This window comes from Trachurus japonicus, chromosome 12 (genome assembly GCF_045865225.1).
Source record: "Trachurus japonicus isolate A0001 chromosome 12, Traja_1.0".
Lineage (NCBI taxonomy): Eukaryota > Metazoa > Chordata > Actinopteri > Carangiformes > Carangidae > Trachurus > Trachurus japonicus.
The window spans coordinates 18,331,639-18,356,367 of record NC_140918.1 but is presented as its reverse complement, the minus strand read 5'-3'; the positions used below and the strand labels follow the sequence as shown (position 1 = coordinate 18,356,367).

General features: G+C 40.8%; 1 protein-coding gene across 1 annotated transcript in view; it reads right to left on the bottom strand.

Annotated features, from left to right (window-relative positions):
* rai14 (retinoic acid induced 14) overlaps nt 1–23,979 on the bottom strand; it is a 37,520-nt gene extending 13,541 nt beyond the window's left edge. Inside the window, exons 1-3 of the mRNA XM_085793696.1 lie at nt 23,704–23,979; nt 22,234–22,315; nt 1,723–1,853 (exon numbers count right to left, since the gene is read on the bottom strand). Coding sequence (XP_085649822.1) covers nt 1,723–1,853; nt 22,234–22,269 — 167 coding nt within the window. The 5' untranslated portion in view covers nt 22,270–22,315; nt 23,704–23,979. The remainder of the gene's footprint in view (nt 1–1,722; nt 1,854–22,233; nt 22,316–23,703) is intronic.
* Nucleotides 23,980–24,729: the final 750 nt, after the last annotated feature.

Sequence of the window (24,729 nt, the reverse complement as noted above, 5' to 3'; positions counted from 1 at the left end):
GGTTATTAAATCCCAACAACAAAGATGCAGTTGTGACGTCCTGTTGTGTCAGTGGGCCTGTCCATTTAAAACGAAGTTACAATGTTGTCTGCATATCATCACACTGTTACATCTCCTCTCTTTAGTGTGTGTTTACCCAAAACAAACAGCAAAAACCAAGTATTTGATTTCATAGGAGTTTACAATATGTGGACTATTTCTTGCATGCATTTTATAAGCGGCATAATATGATAAAACATGTTAATTAATTAGGTGTAGGTGCTACAGCTGGTGGCTATAGCTTAACATTTAGTGAACAGACGTGAGTGTACCATCAATCATCTCATCTTACCCTACAGGAAAACTCTTGTCTTTCCCAAAAAGTGTCTTTCCCAATCCATGAAACTATTTCTTTAAGAAAGTGATGATAACACATGGACTTTGACCAAATCAAAACAGTTCCCTGGCATTTCTAAGATGCAGCTACACTTTCGGTATAAACTTGTCCATTGATCAGTTATTTTTGATAGCCCAGAGTATAGGAGGGAAAATACTGGTGCATGTCCAGGAATGTCATAAGTCGATATCACCCTTTATGCAAAAGAAAAAGGGAAAAAAACACCCTCTGAATTGTGCGTGCCTCTTTGTGTGTATGTGTGCAGTGAGCAATCAATACAACCCCTTTTCCAGCTCAGAGAGCAGAACGAAAAAAAACACACACTCCACATGCCCAGCTTTCCCTTGGTGTGTGCGTAGGATTCACACGCGCGCACGGCCATGCCCACATGCCTTTCAATCAGGTTTTATCACCATAGAGATACTGTAGACTCCTCCTTTGTTGCGTTCTGAAAAGATTGGAGCATTGCGATCCCAAACTACCACATTCATCTCGATTTACAAAGGCTGTGGGTATGCATCTGTATGTGTGAGTCTGTGCTCTAGTCGCACACTGAGAAAAGGTCAAGGATGTGAACTACTGGTGGAATAATAGAAAAAAAGCTGTTTGTTTCAGCATGTGAAAATCTGCACATTTGCTCCCCGCTTAGTGTTTGTTCCTGTGTTTTGATCTTCCTGGCTCTGCGTGAGCTGCTCAACACATTGAGGTCAGCTGGTGTTATGTTTCAGTAAAATAGAGAGAGGTCAAATATTAACACTGAGCCTCTGTGTTATCAGCAACCTCAGCCGGTGAGGCAACGAGCTGCACTGCCTCTGTCCGAATGAACTGGCCCGTCAGACCACTGAATGTCAGGGAGGCTGAGCGAAGACCTGCAAAATGTCAAACTTTCAGGAACTAAGAGAAACAGCTGTATTTTTAGACCGGTCATTTATTTTTTAACATAGTGTGGCGGCGTGTGAAAGTAGCTTCATCAGCCCAAGAATCTGTGCGCAAAGGAAAACAACAAAATCTTTACAGTCACAACATTTGTTGTTGGGTTTTTGTTGCTGAAGGCAGAACAAAGTCTCAGCTCGAGCCTCAATAGCTGCACTCGTGAAACTAGCAAACTAAAGATCTGTGCCGTGGCAGACTTCAATCTTAATCTTTCTTTTTGTTTAGAGCTGCCTCCTCCATCTCATCGTCAATCAAAAGAAACAGATGCAGTCTGTTCAGTCTCGTCTCTGTCAATTAATTACTCAGCTGAATAGTTTTTGTTTTGCAGTGAGTGTGTTAAGTCCTTTATATCTAAATCTGCACAAGAGCCATTTTCCATTTATTTTTTTCCACAGAATAATAAAAACACTCACGCTGATTTGCCCTCGCTATCCAGCTTCACGGCGCTGACACCTTTCTTGGCGAGAAGCGACGCCACCTTCTCCAGCTCGCCATGCTCCACCGCAGCAAGCAGGCGCTCGTCATTTTTATTCCACTCATTGGCCTGAAGTCAGAAAGATGGAGAGAGGTGGGGAAAAAAGAAAATACAGGAGGTGAGGGAGGGGACAAAAAGATGATATTCAATTGAATCAAAGGGATTATTATTGAATTATGTATTTGAAGTCACATATAACTAAACAAAATCATCATAATCCTTTGCATCATCAACAGTAAAACTCCCCAGGCTGTAAACAAAGGCATTTTTCAGATTTTAGGGTATTTATTTGATCACTGTGACATTTGTATACTGTACATAATTTCTCTAAATTGCATTTTACAGCTTAATAATAATATAAACATTCCAAAAAATGAAGCACTGTTCGTTGTCAGACATTAACAAACACATTAGCAAATTTGCAGCTGAAATGGTTGAGATGCCCCAAATCTGAGTAATCTTTTCTCAGAGGGAGAGAATGTTTTCTTGGCTTTTTATATGACCCACACAAACATTTGTCTCCATATGTGCACACACACCCACACACACAAATATACATTGGCGTCATCCAATGTGGACACATACACACTGATATACACAAACCAAATGGCCCCACATTTGTATCGCTGACGGGCCGTTCAGATGGAGAGAAGTCAGCTATTGGAAAGCTTCGAGAATGATCTCATACAGAGACTATCTTGCAACACAGCAGCCTGATGGCACAAGATACAGCACAGGGAGCTTTATAGCCGCCTACCACCGTATTTACCTCCGGCTGAATACACAGCTCTACAAAGACAGGAAAACACATTTGCAATAAAACTAATACTGAGGACTGTGGTCTCAGACTACATCAAACCAAACTCGGGAATACCAAAACAGCAAAGTGGCAGCATTACCATAAACATGTAGCATAGCTGGCCACCTGAAGAAGAACTCATTACTTACTAGGGCTGTAAGGGCTTCAGATTTTCCACTTAGTCACAATTTTTATTCAAATGTTCCATAATCAATTCTGAAGATCACTATTGCACCTACTGTTAGGAAACATGTGCACCGAATGTTTCAAGTAGTATTTTGAAATTTCTACTTTGCACAAAACAAGTTATTGTAACCTTCACAAAAAGGTCATTTAAGTTAAAAAGTAAAAACTTAGATAATAGGGTGTTCTGTAAACACAAATAATTACTTATAAGTGAACCTGCTGCAGTTTACTGGTGGACTGTCATATTTCTGGATGGTTTACAGACTCTGGTCAATAGATCAATTCTACAAGAGGGACAGACTGCACACTGATCTGAGCTTTTGGTTTGTGTGTTGTTTTTTTTACGAGACTCTTATCTTTGGCTTCGAGTCGTGAAGCCATGCAAATCGACAGAATAGTGTGTGGCTTTTAGTTGAGTCAGTCTGTCTCTACTAGGAAGATAACACTGATGTTTTGTCAACACAAACTGAATTAGTGAACAAATGTGCAGTTTCTGCTCTGTGCTGAAAACAGCCACTACAGTGGACATGCAAGACTAATTACAGTCCACGTGTATCTCTATGAGATAACATTTAGTTTTAAAATAATTTGCATAACCATGACATCCTTGTCACTAGTGCATGTTTTCTATTCTCAACTGTTTTGCACATGGACCTAAAAATACCATAGAAATCAGTCCTTGGACGACAGTTTTACGACCGGGGAAAAAGCACTAAACACAATTATGTTTCCAAGGAAACAACATAATTCACTTGCTGAATGTGGCAGAAATTTAAGACCCCAAGGTACAATTTTGTGAATGATTTAAGCAACTTTGGTATTTTTGTACTGGAACCAAACTGTCAAGAATCAAATGAAAATGAATTGACCCTGGAAGTAAGAGACAGGTGTAGTATCCAGCCTGTTAGGACAGATCAGAGAGTGTCTGGAGGAGTTGTTGTTAAAGGAGCAGCAGTAAATATTGTTTTAAAGAAAATTTGTTTTCCTCAACGAGTATTGGGGGAAAAGTAAACCCATGGACCCCAAACCTGCTGGCAGCTCAAGTTCATTAGTCAGCTCTGTCTGCAAACACCTGTGCATATTAGGATGCCGTACAGTATTAGATTTGACCTGATGGCCTACTGACCTACACGTGATAAGAAGCTGAGCCCTGTGACTGCATAAATACCTGCGGTGGCAAACTGTACCCTATTTCAGGAAAGTAATAAGACAACATAGCTGTACACGGTGTAAATAACCTCTGTGGCAAACACCCAAATGCAATCACTGCAATACATTTTGCACAGCTGGTGGAAAAACGCAGTGCTATAAAAATCCCCTCTGCCACTGTAACAGCTAGGATGACCACACTGAGCTCTGCAGCCTAAGCTACAGAGAAATGATTGTGGACCAGAAGGCAATTCCAAATACTAAATTGTTTGTATTTTGCAAAGTAAACATTGAGATTGGGGGAAAAAAATATTATTGTGTTTTGTGCAATGAGTTCTAGAGAATTGACTGTTATCCAGCTGTAAACAAATGCCCACGCACACGCGACATCCAAGACGCCACATGGTCCAGGCTTCAAAGCATTAAAGTGAGAGGTGAGACGCTATCCAGGAGATGGTGTAAGATGAGAAGGATCTCTCACAGATTGGAAATAACCAACTGGGTACCAAGACACTCAGCGCTGAGCACTGATTGAAGCATGTGAAAAAGATATGAATCTACCAGGTGGCCTGCCGTGTCTATGATAGTGTCCAAAAGTACCCAACATCAGTTCAGAGTGAATGAGAATTGCCTAAGTCAAATATTTATCAGTGATGGTGGAAAATTTAGCCAACAATGTGAGTTTATATGAGCTTTAGCATTCCCCTTTTTACCAGCATGTTTATTAGTGTGCACTAGAGACTTTTCAAAGTATAGTGCGCACTTGGCAGGACTCTGCATGAGCAGATCGTCTCTGAATGCTGCATGTGTTTACGTATTTGAGGACACGTCTCTCAATTTGCATGTGTGTTCTGTAGCAGTGTGTTTCTACATGGTACATATACATTGGCAGGACATTGAGGACAGATCCTCATTCACTTGTTTTATCAGTTTGCTTGTGTTTTCTGACATTACAGAGCAGTGAATTGTGCCGCTGATGACAGCAGACATGTGAACATACATCAGTCAGGTTCATTAAATGGGTAATTTAGTCCTGATTTCGACGAAAGGAGGCTGTTTTACATCTTTTTGAGGAGGTGCAGCACCTTGCTTGAGATGCTGACCATCCTTGGCGACACTTATGTAATACGAAATAAAACTTGACCTTCAGGGCAAGCAGATGAGCCGGGCTACTTTACTCAGCAACTGCCATATTTTTAGCATGTGTGACTACTGTTTGTATAACGACAGAGAATAATAAGAGAATATGTCCTAGGACCTGAGTGGCCTCTGTTAAACATTTGCCAGGGTTAGATCTGCCGGTGTGGAGCAAAACATTCTCCAAGGTGCTGTGGGGTCGGAGCCTGAGTGAAAGTGGAACAGAGAACGTGCATCTGTCTGTCACTATGATTAGTGTGCAGTGAAACATGACACAGCAGGAGAGAGCTGAAGCTATAGAGGACACATCCCATATGGTGTGGTGGATGGGAGTCCTTGTTTTCACAGAGGTGGGCTGGATTTGCCTCCCAGTGTGATGGTATGAAAAGTCTCATGATTTTCATACGGACAGTCATGTGTTGTTCAACGGCGTGAAGGGAACTGAGGCGATCAAATACTAAAAATAGACACGGTTATGAGGTGGTGGAAGAAAAGGAGAACAGATAGTTTTAAATACTGTAATCATTAACAATCATTTTAAACCAACTTATGTTTCCAGTATTCAGTGCATTTGATTGAAACAGATGCTGTGCTTGTTTAGCTGCACTCAGTTCTTCTTATCTTGTTATGTAGACATCAGGAAGGGCGGGACTCTCTGCTGTAATTGAGTGCCTTTGTGATCCGGAAACAGCAGTAAAACAAACCCGCCATACATGACAGACAGTATAACAGCAGGAGTCACATCGTGCAGGTGGTGGAGTGAAACTTTCTTTAACTTCAACCAGATTACTCAAGTTGAATTCAAGCCAAACTCATGTAGCGTTCACTATGAATAGTTCAAGCTAGAAAACAAATTACTTTGATGTCACATCTGTAACGAACAACACACCATAGACACTCCTGTTATTTGTTTTTTCTGTGTACATGATTTCTTATTGTAATAAATGCATCTGAATCTCCTCATGTCTAGTATCTTACCACTGAAGGTAAGTTCTACATTGCCTGTGAATGTGAGGCCGTGTGATTGACTAACCACTTGTTCATTCTGGGATTGGCTCCAGCTTCCCTGAGGTTGCTCTGATCAAACCATTGATTCTGCATCCTTTATGCAAAATTAAGTCCTCCGTCCACGCCAGTTCGACATCGAAAATCCAAATGATGTATGTTTCTCTTCCTCTTTTACCTCTGCTGTCAGTACTAAATAAGCTTTGCTAAGTTTTCCGCACACTCGCACGCAGCAGGAGAAGAATAAGATGCTCCCTTGTGAGTCTGGTTGTCTTGGTTCTTGTTTTCCACTCAAGCAACACATTTTAAACTCCTGCTATGAAGGGGATTTTGAGAGTTGTTCATCTGGAGCAGCATATCACAGACTGATGTCAGAAAGGCAAAAGTTCTGCTGCGACTGCACTCAGACTAGCTACAGACATATGTTAGGTAGATGTCTCACAAAGGGAGGATACAGGCTTTTAAATGCATCACGCAACAAAACTACTACCAAAGTTTATCTTTAAAACGTACACGCTTATGGACCTAACAGAGGAGGCAGGACAGAGTTTCTGTAAAAGTGGTCAACCACACAAACCTGTTTGACTTAACAGAGCAGTAAGAGAAGTAACCTGGCAATTAGAAAGTTAGAGTGTGGTTTTTAAGTGAAGGGAGCCACAAAAACGGTACAGGCTCACGCAGCACTTCAAGACTGAGGTCCAGGGATGTGGGTAATGTATATTTTCATGGTTCAAAGCGTTGCACTCTCATGAACCGCACTACCAGCAACACCAAGCTTCCAGTTTGCTACACTGATATTCGCTTCAGTAAAGATTTGTTCATGCTCTTGCTCGCTGTCAGTTGCTTTTTTATCAAAGAACAACACAACATTTAGGGCAAAGAGAAGGATAAGAAGGCGCACTACTCTGTGTCTCCCTCCAGCTTCCCTGCTGGCAAAAGTTTCACTCTAAAAAATACGTCAACTCTGCAAAAGCTTTTACCTTGTCTGAACTTCCACTGTGTCTACAGAGGAGCGTCAACACTCCCTTTCACTATCAGGCAGAAATATGTAATGTCACTGTTTATTACCAGGGAAATTTATTATCACACAAAGAGGTTTGTATGACACACAAACCAGCCTTACATCATCCACACATCTGTCTCAGAAGTGCACATCCTCCAGAATTCATGACTAATTTTACTGAGCAGGACTTCCTTTTTGTTCTCTGCAGCATCACACTGATCACCCTGGACTGCAGTATTAATCAAAATAAGAACAATATCTAATTAATTCAATTAAAGTATCCATGTTGTGATTAGCATTGAGGCAGGTGAATGGTTTTGTTTGGTAAACAACATTGTAATGTCTCAATTCAAAAGCTGACAAGGTTACAGCTGACATTTGCAGCGGCTGCTCCTACAATGGTCTCATTAACAAGACCTGCATGAGGGAGAAACACTGAAATGGACTTTGGACCCCCACCAGCACTAATAGAAAAAATTACAAGGGAAACACTGTATAACATGATCCTGCTTAATGGTCTCTGTGATTTTAATAGACCAAACCCCAAAAAAAAAAGACGTGCCGTCACCACAGAGCAGCATGACAGCGATAGCATTCGACTACATTGTAATGGACAGCTTTAAGTGGAGCGGAATGCACTGCTCCAGTTTCGGCCGCGCACACATCTAGTGTCATCGCAAGGAGGCTGATGAAATAATCATGTGCAGGGAGAGACGGTGCAAAATCAGCGCGAGGGCCTCGACTCAAAAAGTGATGGAGCAAACTAAGTGTGTTTGAGTTTTCTACACTATAAAAGGCAGGATCAAATATTGCCTGTACTGAGAGCGACAGAGAGGCACCATAACCCACATGAATAAGAAAAATATCTTTAAAGTAAATAACAACAATGGACATCAACATTTTAAGATTAGATTCTTTTTTTGTCTCAAAATATAATTTAAAAATCTGTGGCTACATTGGATGGGAGTAGTGATTTGAGGACAACAGGCTAACAGGGTTAATTTCAGGAACTATTTCCATGCGGAGAATAACAGAGTTACATTCTGGACATTCTTTGGATTCGTTTTTAATACATCGGAGCCAAAAAAAATGCCAAAACATCAATTATATTGGGCCAGTCCTTACTGCTGTCATCAGAACTATGCCAAACTCCTCATTAAAGATTAACGTTTAATCAACAGAAAATTAATCAGTGACTATTTTAATAATCTATTAATCATTTATGCAATTTTTCAAGCAAAAAGCCAAACATGACCTAGTTCCAGCTTCTAAGCTGTAAGCAGGATATGCTGCTTTTTTGTGCTTTGTCGTAGCAACATGAATATATTTGGGTAAAATGTTAATGAAAATACTCATTACTTGCAGTGTTCCTCTTTGTGATGGACACAATGGAGCAGAGAGCGTGACAAATACTGTACAAACACTTCACATTCAAATCAATTATATCAGCACGCAACACATAATCTCATAATTATGTTGGACAATATCTGCTTGTGCTGAATATTGTAGCTTTGGCCCACATTGGTATGCAGCAACTGTAAGTCATAGGATCCCTGAGCCTGAGATTATAAACCAATAAAGATGAATGTCCATAATATGTTTGTTATGTCAGGAAGTTAAATAGAGCTCACTTTCTCTCTGGCTTTCAGTGCTGTTTCCTCAACTGTCCCCGTTCTCTCCGTCTTGATCTGCCTGTCTGCCTCTCCCTCAGGTTCTCCGTCTCTTTTATGTTTCTTATGTTGCGATAAGTGTGTTTACAGTGGGATCAGGGTGTGGACGGTAGTGTTTGCTCCCCCTCTGTCTTTACCCTGACACTCATTAAGACACACAAAAAGCTCACTGATAACACTAAGTGTTTCCTGTTTGTCCAGGCCTGAGGCTGGATGCAAGGACAAGGACAAGAGAGCAAGGAGCAATGAGACATGCTGAGAGACAAAGAAATATTTGGACTGGTATGTATAATCATTTTGACTACTTGTGTCCTGTGTAGTATTTTAAAGTTATTAAGAAAGAAACTATGGAGTCACAACTTTTAAACATCAAGTCATTACTAAAGTTTTAGACTAAACTGTAAAGAAAACAGATGTGCATCAAGTATGTGTGACTGTTAATGTAATGGTTTTTGCATAAACATTTCTGCTCTGCTGAGTGTTTTTTCTGTTCCTCTGAACTGTCTCAGCTTTCTGAAGGAAAAACAAACCAAGATTGGGAAACGGTAATTCTTACATTACATTCTGTATGTTTGTAGAGTTCAGCAGCTAGGAGCACACAGAGTTAAAGAGAAAAACATTTACTTTAGAAAACCTTTAGTATTTGCCTCCAATGAAGACAAAATAACATTTTTGTGTTTGTTCTTCTTTGATTTTGTGGGTGATCCTGTTTGCCTTCACCGTGTTCTCAATCACTACTGAAAGATGAGGGAGGGCAGTCTAGTGTCAATTACAATGTTAATGTTTTGGTTCTACATATAGATTAGTGAAGGCTTACGTTAAGCAAAGAGACCCAGAAGCCTGCACATCTCTTGTGAACTCAGTTGAGACTAATAAAACAAAACACGTGTTAAGAAAATCCTTTCCCAGGAAGTCTAAAGATTAGAAATCATAACGCATATCCATTGCAAATTTCACGGAAATCTGAGAACTACCTTTCCAGATGACTTGTCATGGATTAAAGTCTTATTTAAGCGAGGTTTGACCTGACCATGGCACCAAAAATCACCATTAATCATAATCTGGGAATGAAAAATATCCTTGACGAATTTCATGGTGATCGTTCCAGTAATTGTGAGGAAATCTTGCTCTGGATTCAAGTGCTGGACAGACAGACCAACCAACAAGGCCCTGCTGTCTGCTGGGCAAGAAAAACAAAACACTTTGCCACAAAGAGAGAACAAAAGGGAAGTAGATGGGAAAAGACAGAGTAGACTGAGTGAGGAAGTACCATGTCTAAAGATAACGTACTGGGAGAAACTGACAGACCAAAAAAGCCTAAAACATGGAAAGGAAACACAACAACTCCAGTCAGGTTATGTCAAGTAGAAAAGGAAAAAAAACAAAAGTAGCACAAGATTACTAAAATGAAAAAACAAAGAAACTCTTATTAAGTCTTTCCTTCATCGCAGGTTCTTAGACTGAGGAACTGATCAAACATAACATGAGCACAAAAAACACTGTTTCAGTTCACTCACTAAAGCAGATTTTCTGTGTAAACAAGAATTGTATTGTCTATGGGATTACATGCGGAGATGACAGATAAAACTAAATAATTGGATAAAGAAAAGAAGGTCAGACGGAAGTTAACATGACAGATTTACCTCCAGAGGGAGAAAACCTCCATACAGTACAGGTTAGGAGAATATTCTTTGTTTGGGAGAGCGATTCAGAGACACAGTAGGGCAGTACAGGAAGTAGAGGAGAGGATGGAAGGGTGAACAATGTACAGGACAAAAAGGAAAAGAGACAGTGAAAGAAAGACAAAGTTTGACACATCTACAATATCAATGCCCTTTGATCAGCAGTGGCTCTTAACTTCAAACCCCCTTATCTGCAACAAAGCAGATGCTCAGATGTCCTCAAACAATACATCCTTTCTCTGGGGCCACAGCTGAAACTGCTTACTGCCCTCTGTAGCACAAATACACAGGCGCACACACACACACACACACACACACACACACACACACACACACACACACACACACACACACACACCACAATAGTTTACTAGACTCTGAAACTAAAACCCAGAATAAGAGAGTTGGTAGACAGAACTGCTAAACAAAGACCAGATGGTTGCTCTCACACTGATGCAGCTACGTTTTTCACAATAAAGTCTGGACCACAGGTTTAGATAATGTAACAAATTTACATCATATTTTTAATTTGACAACTTTGTTTTAGATTAACCACACTTTTATTAATACCACAACCTCCCCAATAAATTAATTTTGTTTGTGAGAAGAAAAAAAACTGGTGAACACTGGAACCATCAATTTATTATCTGTATACATGAGCCAAACCTGTACAGGTTTCATATATCACGCTGTCTTTAGAACACCATAACTCTGCAATAGTTTGGTCCAGAGACGTATCGTCTATTTCACTTGAAACTAGAGAATCAGTGCTTCCTAACGAGCCCCGCTTCGTGTGTATCACTGACTTTGATCGATAAACTAACATGGAAAGTTGGAAAATATTTGGAGGAGCCGCCTGGCACGCTGCTGCTTTCTCTCTGTTAGTTTATCCATCTACGTTTTTGCCAGTGATGTTTAGAGTCATGTCACTGTATTGGATATTCCTATTATCTCTAGTCGGTGCTGTCACAGCCAATCAATGTCTGATTCAGACACTTGGTCATTGCATTATACCCAAACCAAATGGGAGAAATATCACATTATTCTGAGCTTAGAGAGAGAGGAGAAGTTGCTCTAAGTTTATAGTGACTGTAAGCAAAGGATGAGACCAGTCAGATATTTAGTGCTGCAGAAGCTTCAGAGCGGATTTTTCAAAAAGAAGAAAATAAAAACACCCATTAATCCTGCTCCAAAGAACAAGCATAAATCATGATCGGATAAAGATAGAAACTTCAAATCACTTCTACAACAATCCAAACGAATGTGTGCAACACTGTTGCGGTTTTCTGTCATATATGGTGTGCAGTGTTTTTCTCAAAATAAAGGAAAAAACAACGAGTTGGTGCTAGTTTTTCTTGTTTTATGGTCTATTGTCATCTATTACAGTGTAAAGTGACATATAATTAGCTGAGTCTGTGTTTCATTAAGTGAAACTTTCACAAAGAAAAAACGGATTAGTCTTAATGTGGACCTCAGGGTGCTCCACCAGTCTAACGCTGCACTCACTCCTCCTATCCTCCTAAACTGCTCACTTTCTTTTTTCATTTTTTCCTCACACACATCACTTGTGGCAGTTTATCAGACCATCTGTCACTCTCTCTCTGTGGAGCGACAAAAGAGTTTATATGCAAATTCTTTCACATCTGCAGCACCAGTACTCCCTGAGCCTGAGACCTGTAAACATACTCTGATGTGTAAAATCAGTGGAGTTGCTTCACAGACGCTAATGAGAACAATGCTGAATGGCACCACTACTAACAACAAATGTCTGCCAAGGGAGCTTCTTTGCACCAACTTTGCCAACGTCCCAGACTGCCAAACAGAATATTTGTGCCCTGGATGCACTGCTGAGAAATCCTCAAAGGAACCAAGTTTCAGTCAGCATGTAAATATAACTAAGATGAGACATGCATCATCATCATCTGTTCATGATGACGTGGCGCCTTGAAGACCTTATTTTCACATGATTTTTGGCCTTCCTCTATTTGTGTTTATTACTGACAGTCATTTAGTATTTCCTTTCAATTTTCTTGGGATTGCAGTGGACTGTTCTGTCCTAAAAGCTTTTAAACAGAGGTAAATTATGGAACGTAATGAGAGTATTTCTTTTTCTTAGGTGATATATTAAAGATATGATATGATCTTAATATTGTTTTAAAGGTAACTCAACCCTTCCACTGTTGAAAAGGCATCAACACTAAAACTTGAGAAAAACACCAAGTTGTCATCACGTCATCCATCAGCCTCCCTTCGCTTCACTTGACTTCAGAGTCGACCCTTGAAAAACTCAAAACATATCCCTTTGACCCCTCTAATTGCCTCTTCTTTTAGTGTTTTTCTTGTGCTCCTCTCACAAACAATGTGTGTAGTTACAGGAATACTACGAGGTCACTATGACTCTCATAGCTCAGTCACAAGAAGAAACTAGATTTGAAATTTGTGAAATATTAGTGAATTCAGAGGTTGTTTTTAGAACGACTGATGAAACTCCCAAACCTAATTACATTGAAAAGTTCTTATTTTCTGATTCAAAAACAGACAACTGGTGCAGAAGTCCAACGTGGGACATTTATGGGTGAAAGAGGACCACCAGTAAAAACCAGCCCTCATGCAACACTTCCTCCTGACACAAATAGCCTTTCCTGCCCTATAAATAAACACTGTTGGACTTGGAAAGCAACCAGCCTCATTACGCTGAAGGGCTGCTCATAAAGTCAGTGGAGTAGGGCAAAATATACTGTATCGCTCACTTCAGATGGGATAGTGCAGGCAGTTCAAACATGCTCACACACACACACACACACACACACACACACACACACACACACACACACATTTGAGTACAGACATCAATTAGTGTGCAAAGAGTCAGGACAGAGTAAAACCGTAGGTAACACAGACTCTTTCACCGTTGTGCTGAACACAATGGATACAATTTTGTGCAACAAAACCTGAAAAGGGAAACAGTTCATCTGGCCATTCAGCTTAGACTTGAATCATTAAACTGTCTCTTCCATCACTTAAATCATTAGATGGAACTAAAAACACACCTCGCAAACGTTTGCGAGTGAAAACAGTTCTCGGAAGTAAGCAGCAAATCAACGTGCAATGCCAGAAGTCTCTCATGAAGTTAAGTTCTCATAGTTTTTTCAGGTGAACTGAGTCTAACCCTTCCTCTATCCATCTCCTAGCATGAATATTGTTCCAGTTGTTCGGAGCAAGCCAAACTAAACAAACCCTCTGAGTCGGACCGGGGGGGTGGGGAGCCTGACTGCCCTTCTTTCTCAAGTAGGGTTTCTCTCTGGCTCTCTTTCTTCTCCATCGTCCCCAATCTCTCCTCCTTTATCTTAGTCTTTTAATCATGTCTTCCTTTATCCACTTCTTGTTCCTTATTACTTCTTCATCTGTGTCTCTCGTCTTTCATCATTCTTCACAACTCCTCCCCCCTTTCTTTAAGCTCTCAGCTGAACTCCCCTCATCCACCATATCTGCTCCTGTCTATCTTTCTGGTGCCGCCATCATTATCAGTGATTAGTTGCATCTAACACCATGACTTCATCTACACATGAACCGTGTCAAAAGACGTGTCAGTGGAGTGAGTCGTGCCTCCACAAAAACAAATTCTCATGAACATATGCGTAACCATACACACAGAGCAGCAGATAAGTACCTTGCATCATCATCAGCGTCCTCACACCCACAGCAGACAGCATGTAAGCCTCTGACAAACACGCACCCATGCATAAATGAGCATGCAAACACATGTACAGACACAAAGGTCACACCCGCCTCCCTTTACCATGCTCAGTGCTTCATGTATTTGCTGACAAGCAGGTTTCCTGGCTCTATGTCTGTAGTTCATGTACACAGGCGATAAGGAATAAAGAGATCCCATGGGCAGTTCCTGCTTTAATTGGATCCATGTTTAAACAGGCCTTAAGGCATTTTCCTCTTGCCTTGACTTGGATTAATTCAAAGTATTTGAAGTCTGTAATTTTTAACATTCTTGGAGGAGGCCATGTGGTGTAATCAAGGTTGAAACTTAGGGATCGTAAATACAGTGATATAATCAACAGCTAACTAACTATGGACACTAATTCAGCAGCATAGGCGGACTGGACATTTGCATAACCTACAGTACTTTAAGCAAGAAGACCAGTACAGAAAAGGTACTCTTCATAAGGTTATTAGACAGTTTCTCAAAGGAGACATAAAATAACATTTAGCTGAATGGCATTTACTCTAATTTGCTTAAAGGTGTACAGAAAAGAAAATTGAATTTGAGCCCACTCTGGGTCATAAAATTAGTGTAATAACTCATCTATCAGACGATGTAGCCCAAACTTTGTGCAAAATTCTATTTTTGAGTAAATCCGTGATGAAAGTGTGTATTTTAGTGTAGTTTTTTTTTTTCGTATTGGATAATGCAGGCGCACGGATTATACGTCAGCCTGCACACGATTCACTAGCCACTGATATTGGATCCGTCATCCGTCATTCAAACGTCTGAGACACGCACACACACACGGAGCTCGGGCTCGCCCCAAACTTTGAATATCCCGCCCGCTCGATAACGACCAATCAAATTCATTTTCCTTACTCGGGTAAACTCGTGTTGCAGCTCGGGACAACTCGGCGCGACAAACGGGACAAACAGCCGTTTCTGTACACCTTTAAAGCAGAAGTAAGTGGTCCGGTCGTTTTCGCTAATGCTGCGTTCCAGGCAGGCTTTTGAAATCGTAAATTACAGCTTCAAGTCACAACTTACAACTTTGTAGCGTTTCAGGCAACCCACTCGTGTTTTTCCGACCTGTTTTACCGGTGAAAGTCACTATAACGGCCACTCGTAACTTCCGACCGGTGAACTCGTACCAGATCGAACTGGTACCACTTCACGGTCGGAAAAATACGAGTTTCCTTGAACGCACCATAACAGTCCTCGTCGCTACGTCACCACATTCACGGCGTTCCTTGGCTGCACACACAGCCCTGCATGCCGTTCTCTCTCCTCATTGGATAAAAACTGTAGGATACGATAAATGTTTTCTCCTGGGCTCAGAGCAGAGCAGAGTGACTGACAGACCCGTGTTTCAGTCCAAACACTCTATGTAAGTGATTGCTGTCGGAAGATATAACTATTTAAGACTTATATTAACACAAATATATCACTTATTTCTGCTTTAACTGATAGGGCTTAGTAAAGACTGAAACAAGTATGACGAGGACTGCTTTAATACCTTTGAAAGTATTCACGAAGCAGCATCAAGGAGCATCAACCAGAGAGTCATGTAATGCCCCAAGGCTACTGAGACTAAACACTGAATTCACCTCATTACATCACATCAGTTTGTGTTACACCCAACCTAACAAAATGAAATCAGTAACAGATTGTTACAACACTTCTTTTTTTTCTAGTATGACAGGTGAAAATCAACCTTTTGCCAAAAAGCTTTAGATCTTTTTTTTTCTATCAAACAACTGATCAGTTAATCATCTAACTGTGTCAGCTCTTAACTCTGTTCATCCCGTTGGGTGATCAACCCAAGCTTGACTTGATGATTGGTTGTACTGTAGGATAGCTTGTCCTCCTGACAATCATGATTGAATCAAACTGATGAGCAGTGTTAATCACCTTTATTTTTATTTCTCTGATTTGCCATATGTGATTTTATATCAATATTGATTCTGGACTGTGTTTTCTCTCAGCTGGGCCCAGATACAATCTCAATTTGCTGTGTGGAGTAAGTGTGAACAGGGTGATAGTCTTGTCCCATGAACTCCTGATCTGTCTCCTGCTGACAAGAGACAACACATACATATAGTAGATGGGTCGGGCATACACCCTTCCTCCACCTCCTTTCTACCAGATTAATGCCAGGCTGTCCCTGAGGTTTTACTGTCGCTCCCAGTACTAATACCCTTTCACTACACCCAGCCAGAACAAACCATTCCACGCCAAACCAAGTCAATCTGGGCCAAATCAAACAGAGCCAAGTGGAGATACTTCAGGCTGTGGTTCAGTTTAAAAGAAACCTATAACTGAAGGACTGCTACATTATTAGGTTACTACATAATGATTTTTTATGTTGTGGCTGTACTATTTTTCAACTTTTATGGAAACAGTGGGTGTAACATTTTCCTCTAATGGCTATACAGTATATTCCTTGATGTACTAAGAAGCCATGTCAACCAAACTGTGCACAAAGCATTTTTAGAAATGTTTTCAGATGATCAGCATGTGATTTTCTGTACAGTGCTGCTGCAGCAAATACATTTAATATCTCCTGACAAGCAGAGCCCCATTCTTCCCATAGTACACAGCTACATTCAGGTTCTATAGGTGTCAAAAAATATAGTAAATGTACAGTTTATTCTCCAGTGTCACGTAGCCTGGATGAACTGAAGCCATGAAACAGCTGTGTAGTGAGAGCAGACGGCATAATCCACACATCAATTAGACACAGAGAGTGGATGATAAGGGGAGTGGGTGTGTGTGTGTCTGCTCATATGCTAGATACTGACATGGATGTGAAACTGTGAGTGTGTATGTGAAAGCCTTGAGTAATCCCGCTTAGTCTAGCAGCTGGGGGAGCAGGTCTAAGTAGTGTTCCAGTAGTTGGGCTGAGAGAGGGTTTAATACTAGACCCACTGTCAACAATAGAATACACTGACAATAACAAAGACAGACTGGGTATGTGTAAGTATGTGTGTACACAGTGCATGTGTGTGTACAACAGCGCAGTAATGTGCTTGGGGGATGGTAGTAAAGGGCTGAGAGTAAGATAATAGTCTAAGCAAATTAACTAATTTAGAGCAGCTCCGTTCAAACAGCAGGGACTCACTTGTTAATGTAGTCTCAGAGGGTCGCCGCGCTCTACAGCAGTTAATTAAAATTTCTCTAATTACACAAGGGTTCAAACATTACGTTTATTTCAAGAAACCCACAATAAAAACGGCAGTGTTTTGTATTTTAAGGCAAAGCTGTAGCACAGATGCTTGTGTGTGCACAGTAGTTCATATTTGAGGTCTAAAGCATGAAAACAAGGATTAGCAGGAAAACATACAGTGTCGAGAAAAGTATCATTTTGGTATCAGTAGGAAACATGCTACTGTCTAACAATACCAAGCCATAGTAACACTGAACTAAGTTTAATAAGCCTAATATCAACTAAGTCTGACATAAATGGATACAGATAGTGCTGTTGGGCCCACATACTGTATTTCAATAACAATCTCTACAATCAAGCTCCCAACTCCATAACACCCAGAACCACTTATTGATCAACTGACAGACAAAATACATTATCATTTCCATTCTACCTTATTTGACAATGCCTTTGTATCCACCTCAGTTGTTTGTGTCCAAAAAGTCGGATTGGCAAAAATGGAGAAAAAAAAAGAAAACCATTCTCACCAATATTTCCACTATATTATTCACACAACAGTGGTGCACTGCTGTTTGATGTGAATCTTTCATTTTCAATTCCTACAGATAAATGTTAAGCTGTGAATTAAGATGCAATAATCAAACATGCACAACTGCAACACTGTTCATCAATATCGCTAGCGCAGGTCACAGTGAACTCATTTCTGACAGCTGACTGTTCAGACATGGCTGAAGCAAAATGCCTGTAAGTCTCTCTGTGGCTTTTTGCCAAACCCATTCCCAGAAACCAGATTACACCGTCTGCTTGTCTTCAACACGGCTCTCACACACACACAAACACACATAGAAACTCCCTCATTATACCAACTGTTTGGCCAAATGGGCTTAGCTGAAATGATCCACAAACGAATCCCAAAAATGCCAGTGATGCACTGCAAAGACATATTCAGGCAGAGGCAGCATTCAAACACAGACACAGAGTCTAGCAGACAGACTTGCAAATATGTCAGAACACTCACATAAGTGGTGGACACACACGCACACACTTAGAAAAATTCCTCCGGTTCACTTTGACCTTGCATATCTACACACCTGCTTTGTGAGTTTTGGAAAAAGCAAACCGGCGTTTCTCCCTCTTAAGCACTGCAGAGAGCAGAATTCAGGTGGAAATTTATTGTGGAAAATGTCAGCTCACAACACGGCCATTATGATCCTAGTGCAGAAAAAAAATACTGTTATTATCGCCGCTGTGTAATCTGTGAGAAAAATCACACATTCTGCTGCGTTTCTCAGTCCATCTTTTGTGCAGCATTAACGCTGTTTCATACTGAGGTTGGAAACGCGCAGGCACCCTCAGTGTAGGCGGCGTTTCTACACTACTTAGCCTTACAGTGTATTCACAGGGCAGCATTTGAGAAAGCCAAGCTACTTAACCTGGTGACACATCCTGCAGAGCCTGCACGGCTGTACAGTTTTACATAGTTTTCATGCTACAGTATTTCTATGGCCCAACATATTTTCCAACAAATATGCCGCTAGGTCATTTTCAAAACATTGTAACCATTCTCTGAATCCAATGTTGAAATAAGGGTGTGTTACTGAGTGGATGACATCAAATTCGAATTAGGCAATTGTAGTTCGATGTTGACTTAATGAAGGGTCAGACCTGTTGGGCGATTCAAGCACAGCTTTAAGCGCCAGCATTAACAGACTTTAGCTTTATTTCAGAGCGTATTGATTGAAGACTTGCCTACATCATCCATTAAAGCACAAGCATTACATGAACCATTACGTATACATGTTGTTGTGCAATTAATATCTTTTCCCGTTTGGACGTGTGGTCTTAGATAATCACATTTATAACCAACACACAACCTGACCTTCACATCTATCAGTATCAGGTATTAGTTCTAGTTCTGTGGCTGGCACTATCAGGCACAGCAGCCTAATCAATAATTCTGGCACCTTGACCATGACAGAAAAACTTCAAATGGACTCTGGCCCTAATTCTTTGAGATAAAATATTTCTCCAAACAGGGCAACATAATGCCACAGTATGGTAAGAAAAGACTCACTCATAAGTAAAGTGCATGGACTCGTGTGTATCTGAGGTTGAGACTGTTTTCATCCCTCTTCCTCCCTCAGTTTAATATTCAAACCCCAAGATATAACTTATGTCTGCAGCACTACATCAAACGGAAGATGTCTTGTGCATAAATCGTTATGCAACCCCTGCTGTTCAGCATGAAATATTTCTCATGTTTGGAAAATTCATGATGTGAAATGGAATTTAAAACAAAGCTTGTTACACTGACCCCTGCATGGGCCAGGCAGCATTAAACAGGTAAAATGAATCAGTGTAATGATGTGTTTGCATGTTATGTAAAATGTCTGAATGATATAATTGAGGTTTAAGGTTAAATTGATGGGATCGTTTGAGGTAATTACAGAGATTTTTACGTGTTGGAGCAAGAAGCAGTATATCATTTTACAGAAAAAAACACATCCTGTTCTCTCCTTCAGTCACATTTTTATATGTCCACTTTATTAAGGCTTCATTGTTGTTGGACATGTTTAAGTAAAGCTCTGGCTGCACTGCGCTGCGGGACAAACCTCAAAGTGAGGTGTTAAGTAAAGATTTGACACTATAACACATATTCCATTACACATTATCTTGAAATGTCTTGACTTCATAAAAAAAAAAAACTCTTTACGAGGGCATTAAGTTTCTGTTATTTTGTTATAAAGTGTAGGGCTGGTTTTGGGGGGAACATTCCTGTGTAATCTGTCACTGACACACACAGCCCAAAATAGAACCAAAGAGATATTTTCTTTCTATTACGGTTGTTCAGGGTTTCTATAAAAAGCCATGGAATGACTATTGGCTCAAAGGACAAACATCCTGGCTTGTGTGTGAGACTTTTTTTTTTCTTTGCATACCTTAATCACGACCATTAATTATAATCACTAAGTGTGCAGTATAAAAGTGGCACTGTTTTACCCACATACGAAATGAATGTGCACATGAAAGAAGGGATACTGGTCTGTAACTCTGTATTTCACAAAACAGCTCAGAGGAAAATGATTTTTATCTGTAACCTCAAAATATAGTTGGCCAGATGCAGTTTTCCAGAAAGCAGCAGGACAGAAGGACATTGTTTTCTCATTATAGCACAGAATCAATATGTCAGGCTTGACATACATGCACAGAGGGTGTAGTATTGACTCGGGTGATGGGGCAGGGCTTGGCATGAAATGTGAAATACATGTACAGTTTGCAGCACAATGTACAGTACCATATTGATGTAAAAACAGATTCATTACAATTAAAAGATATGGTATGAGATATTCAAGTGCTCAAACTGCGACAATGCATGTGGGTGTGAGGTCTGCAAAGGCATGGATGACTGCAAATGGCCTCGGTCGTGTTTCTAAGCAACATTCACATCCACTGATCTTCTCTTTCTTCTCTCTCAAACCGCCTACAACTCGCTATTTTAGTGAGGACTAGCATTTCACTTCCAAAGCATCCAACTATTTTCAACTCGTACTGTAACGACACAGGTTTTGACTGGAAAGCACATGGCAAAAGGTGAGACCGCCACCGTCCATTTTACTCTCTGAGGGGGGAACTAACTGTGACCTTGCAGCTCAATCCTGGACCCAATATTTTCCAGAACAATGGACACTATTGTGCTCCCCCACATAGCTGACTGAATTTGCAATCATTTACTAATATCAGGGCATAGGCCATGCAAAATTGCAGGCGGTTAAATTAGGCAACAGGAAAAATGCCAGTTTTACAGGTTTTCCATAAATAGACAGATATTTATGCTTCGAAGATCTATAAATGTTCTTCAAGTCTTTGATTTGCTCTGCTCTCACTTGAGTCCTGCTCTGTGCACAATAACCCATACCCTGCAGTACGTTGTGACTATAATTGAGTAAAGTCATGGATGTGCTCCACCTAATTCTTCCTGTGCGGGACAGTCTCTTTCAACAAAGCATGCCATTTAACCCGAGCTCATCATCCTGCCCTGCCACACACTCCTAATCTTATGGAAACTGCCTACATAAACCTAGTGTCTAATTTCCTCACTCCATAGCCCAACTTAACTATTTGTGACACTCCCTCTATCCACTAAAACCGATCCCATTCATCCAGCAGCCCTCCAGACTTTTCCTGTCTGGCATTTGACTCTGTGTCATTACGGTCACCGTGACAACAGATGAGTCAGATGCTGTGGAGACGCCTCACTTCCTGTGAGTGTAAAGGATCTTAGACTGTGACTGAATAAATGACTGAACCAATATGGAGAAATTCCTCCCTAAAGAGTGATTCACAGTCAGCAGGATCAAATCCTCATCTGGAACAGTGCAGAGTCGAAGTATCTGAATGTACTTGTGGTCTTTGTTGGAGTAATAGAGAAAAAAAAAACCTTCCAAAGTGGCTCAACATGAGAATCGTGCGGTTTCTGTGCTGCATTTCTGTATAAAAGTCTGTGTCATATCGCCAACACCACAAATCATGATTTTTTAACATCGTGACCCCGCTTTCAGGGTCCTCAAATTCTCATGACACCCACAATTAGAGCTGAAAAGTTGTCATGTGAAACTGAACATGCCATGCTTTTCTTTCTGTTTACAAGAGCATAGAGGGAGCTCTGAATTGATTACACAGACCTTATCATCGAAATCTATTTATTTTATTTTTCTAAACTATTTATTTTTTCTTAAACAAATAACAAAACATCAACGAGCCACTGGGTGCCGCCGTGCTGGTGACCTCAAGGTTGAGAAACTCAACCATAAATCATCTGCAACTGCTCAAACCATACATGCACAGACACTGACTCAGTCATGCTGACATACACCAAGCACACATGGTTGCATGTGCACACACTTTACATGAGCACATGTTACAATACTTACATCAGTTTTTCTAAACTTGGCTTTGAGGCTCTTCATGTTCAGTCCGGTCCATGCAGTCACTCACTCAGTCACTCAGTCAAGGCTGTGGATGGGGGGAAAAAAGGCAACACAGATGTTTAAACTCAGCCTCAGTGATGTTTGCTGCCTTTACAAATGTGATTTAGTCTGTCTGAAAAGGCTCAACTACCTGACTTAGGAAGTATTTTGTGACACTGTACCCACACCAGCTACAGTTAAGATGAGGTGTAAATGTGCAGTGTGAAGCAGGGGATTGTTGGAGGTAGTACTGTACTGTCAACATTGCCCTGACTTAAAAACTAGTTTCATAGGGGGTTTGATCACAACACTGTAACAAATATGACTGTTGGGCACCTACTACTCTTAAAATAAAGTTTAAAAACTACATAGTTTGTGTAACTGACTTGGCATTACCACATGCAATTCTAATTCAAACCTGTTGCTAGAAGTGGTATCTGTTTTGTATTGTTTCCCACTGGGATGTTTCAAATCACTGCAAAATCCTTGTGGATGTCTGGCGACTGTTTTTGTTCGCCTCAAGCGTATTTCCAGTTTTTCAATTACCTTGTTGATGACTAGCACCCCAAAATATCCTGGAGTGTTCCAGCCCAAACTGGGCTACTTACTCCATTATTGTTATGTCCAGGGTCCACTGTGTCAGCTTGTGTTAGAGACTGACTTTTTTTTTAATAGTAAGGTCCTGAAGAAATCTTTTTGTTTTTTAAATGTTTGCATTCATAAAGGGCACATTGAGTTTTTGTGGCCAGATCCTGTCACTTCTGTTGAGGAGCTGTTTTTGTGCAGTGAGTGAGTGCACCAAGGACAACCATGTCTGGGCTCCTTTGCCAACATTCAAAACCATACACATTTACCTACCACATTCATTCAGATTTACTGTAAACTATAACAGCAGTCCATCACTGACAAAGTATGCAAATTCAAAACCCCAATCAATACATGAGCATCTCATTTGGATACATCATAGTAGAGAAGTATCATAGGAATGTGCAGTCTGACGTGCGGCTGTAAAGCAGGACACTTTACTCCTGAATCCGCTGTCAAGATTTCTACTGAAGCACGAAGTGAGTCTGGTAATGGACTCATAATGGGAAACAGAAGCCTAGAGTTCCTCAAGTAGTTACCTGTGCATATTTTCATTTCTTACAGCTCCCCCAACAATGGAAGTGGTGCACGGGTACGTGAATACACCACGGGAGAAGCTACAACTCGTTCAGCACAAAAAAGTATCAAAGGCGCGAGACGTGCACCGTTGTACACAAAACACTTGAATATCAGATTGAGCCTCGTATCTGCACAGTAGGCTAGCTACTTGTCTAATTTACCAGCGGGAGTTAACACAGCTCAAGTTATAAAGCTTCTGTTAGAAATATGAACAGCAATTATTTCGAGCAGCGACATCTTACATGATATGAAATAACTGGACTCACTTACCCTGTTATGTGTTGGAGTCGCAGGAAGGCTGGACACATAAAAGAAACGGACACTCAAACCGCTTTTTTTAGTGGCAAAAGCAGCTTAGCAACCGAACCGGTGAGAAAACAGCCAACCGTCGTCGGACTAAAGTCGAGCAGGAGGATGCATGAAGGAGAAGAAAACGGTGCGTCCGCACAGCTCCACACTGACCCGGCTCGGCTCGGCTCGCATACATTAAAAGTTGAGCTGCTCACGGACTCTCGCCTGTCTCTCGCTCCGGGACTCAACTCAACTGCTGCAGCCCGGTTTAGGAAAGTGACGTCACTGTCCCAGTGCTCTCGTGACCGCGGCGAGCGAGCCCTCTTGTGTTCTCCATTGTGGTCCATTCATGTTCTGGTTTAAAGGGGTGTTTCCCACAAAACCACACTAACACACAGCTAGAAAAGTACAAATTAGTATAGTCGCAAACATTCGCACTCCTTTACAGGCATAACTTTACGTTACTTCACCACAGCGTGTGTGTTTTGACCAGAATCTAAATTATGAAAGGCTAACTGGTTGTAGGTTTTCATGCAACTAAATGTCATATAGCCCATTGCTATGAGACAATGGGCACAATCTCTTTTGAGTCTCTTTGTACTTTCTTATGCCAAGTGTGGTTGACCTACTTCACTTTGTAGTTGTTTTGTGTCTCTTTGATGTGGTTTTGAGTCTTAGTTGTCGTTTTGTGTCTCTTTATAGACATTTAAGCCTCTTTGTAGTTGTTCTGTATCATTTTCTGTCTCCTTGTCAATGTTTGCAGGCTCTTTGAGATGTTTTAATTCACTTTCCAACAAGGCGTTTTCACCTTCCCCTCTAATAGGCTACTTTTTTAGCATTTGAGCCCCTTGGCCTCAAGACCTCATGGGAACATTCAGTAATCTTTCCAAGAACATCTATATTACGTTAGCCTATGCACGATTTAATGTTGGTTACTTTGCTAGTGTCTACCCTGACACAGAAATAAAGAAGTTTAAGGTTAAGAAAGAAGGTGTGTTGTGCATT